Consider the following 2013-nt stretch of genomic DNA (forward strand, 5'->3'; position numbering starts at 1 on the left):
ATAAAACCGAACCGAATAAAACGAAAAATCAAAAACCGAACCGATGAACACCCATAGTCTTTGAGAACGTGAAATATAAGGCATATAATGACATTTTTAAATTATATAGGGTTAAAGATGTAACAACTTGGGAAGTACGAGGGTGCAAAAAAACTGAATTGAAAGTAGCAGTTATATATTGGGCGCTTGTCCTGTATTCCAATAGTCAAAATGTCAACGTTTGACCTAGGTCTCCTCAATCATTTCTTTGATTCTTAATCGAACTTTCGTCGATCAATGATCTTCTATGTGAAAACGAGTAAGGAATTATTGATATATATACATGTATCTATGTATGTATATGTATTCATTATTTTGTTTCAGATCAATTGATTACAGTTACGTTTCCTTAATCTCACTCAGATTGCGCTCTGTAGACCCATCGAATTTCATTCGTGTTCTTTGAAAAGGTATATTTTCTCGTTTATTTAAGTTTCTTAAACCCTAGTTGTATGTCCATAACTATGAATTATTCAACGATTCATTAGATTTCGTTCTAATTTGACCAGCAATTATGAAACTTGAGGTCTCTATTGTATGAATTGTTCTGTATATATTATATCTACAGCTGTTTCATTTTTATTTTTGTAGTGTAATTATAAAGATCGTAGAATCTGATCAACTTTAAGGTTGGGAATTTGTCAAACTTTGACCTCAAAAGTCAAACCTTAGCTTGTTTAATCCTATTTGAAGCTTTTTATGTATAACCTAAATACTAAAGTATGGAAAAATTAGCAGGAAATTCGATCCAAACTTACGAAAGCAGTAATTATGGGGGATGTTGACTCGGTGATATCATCTGTGACCCAAGATCAACCGGGTTGCGATGTTTTGGCTAGTGGAGGTGGTGAAAGTGCAGATTCAAAGTTCAGCTATGGTTACGCGAGCTCACTTGGAAAGAGATCTTCGATGGAGGATTTTTACGAGACGAGAATCGAGTATGTGGATGGAGAGATGGTTGGTCTGTTTGGAGTATTCGATGGTCATGGAGGTACTCGTGCTGCAGAATACGTAAAACATAATCTTTTCAGTAACTTGATCAAACATCCGAAGTTCATATCCGATACCAAATCAGCCATATCTGAATCATACAGTCATACAGACTCCGAGTTTCTAAAAACGGAAATTGATCAGACGAGAGATGCAGGATCAACAGCTTCGACTGCCATCCTTGTTGGTAATCGTTTGCTAGTTGCAAACGTTGGTGACTCAAGAGCTGTTGTTTGCAGAAATGGGAATGCGTTCGCTGTTTCACGAGATCATAAACCAGACCAAAGTGATGAACGCCAACGTATTGAAGATGCAGGTGGTTTTGTGATGTGGGCTGGAACTTGGAGGGTTAGTGGTGTACTTGCTGTTTCTCGTGCGTTTGGTGATAAATTTTTGAAGCAGTTTGTTGTTGCTGATCCAGAAATACAAGAAGAAACTGTTGATAAGTCTTTAGAGTTTCTTATTCTTGCAAGTGATGGACTTTGGGATGTTGTTACAAATGATGAAGCTGTTGCAATGGTGAAACCGATTCAGAGCCCAGAAGAGGCGGCTAAAAGGTTGATGCAGGAAGCTTCTGATAGAGGTAGTGCAGATAATATTACAGTAGTAGTTGTTCGTTTCTTGGAGACAAGCATTTAATTGTTTGAATCGGTGTAATCTTAAAAGAGTGTATGTATATTGATACCTTGATCATTTTGTATGATGAATGTGTATGTTAATATGCAAACGTAATTAAGATGTCAGCAATGTTTGCGTAATTATTATGTACCGAATGCAGAAAGTCGCTTACTTTTCAGGAATTTGTGATTTGTTTCCTAGCTTTTAGTGTATGCATTTTGGGTTGTTGCAATATGTTAACGTTTAAAGTGCGATGAAATGTGTAAACGAATTTAAATAGTGGAAGATTACGATGCATTTGAGTAATGACACGATCAGCATAACAAATACCACTATTCCAGAATGCTTAATTGACAATGGATTCAA

At 36.2% G+C, this 2013-nt stretch overlaps 1 protein-coding gene across 1 annotated transcript; it reads left to right on the forward strand.

Moving 5' to 3' along the window:
• The first annotated feature begins 217 nt into the window (after positions 1 to 217).
• LOC139845203 (probable protein phosphatase 2C 59) lies at positions 218 to 1693 on the forward strand. Its single transcript, XM_071835445.1, has 3 exons — positions 218 to 298; positions 403 to 449; positions 778 to 1693. Exon 3 carries the CDS (start codon positions 811 to 813, stop codon positions 1666 to 1668), a length of 858 nt encoding a protein of 285 aa, XP_071691546.1. The 5' UTR covers positions 218 to 298; positions 403 to 449; positions 778 to 810; the 3' UTR covers positions 1669 to 1693.
• The last annotated feature ends 320 nt before the right edge of the window (positions 1694 to 2013 follow it).

This window comes from Rutidosis leptorrhynchoides, chromosome 4 (assembly GCF_046630445.1).
Source record: "Rutidosis leptorrhynchoides isolate AG116_Rl617_1_P2 chromosome 4, CSIRO_AGI_Rlap_v1, whole genome shotgun sequence".
Taxonomy (NCBI): domain Eukaryota; kingdom Viridiplantae; phylum Streptophyta; class Magnoliopsida; order Asterales; family Asteraceae; genus Rutidosis; species Rutidosis leptorrhynchoides.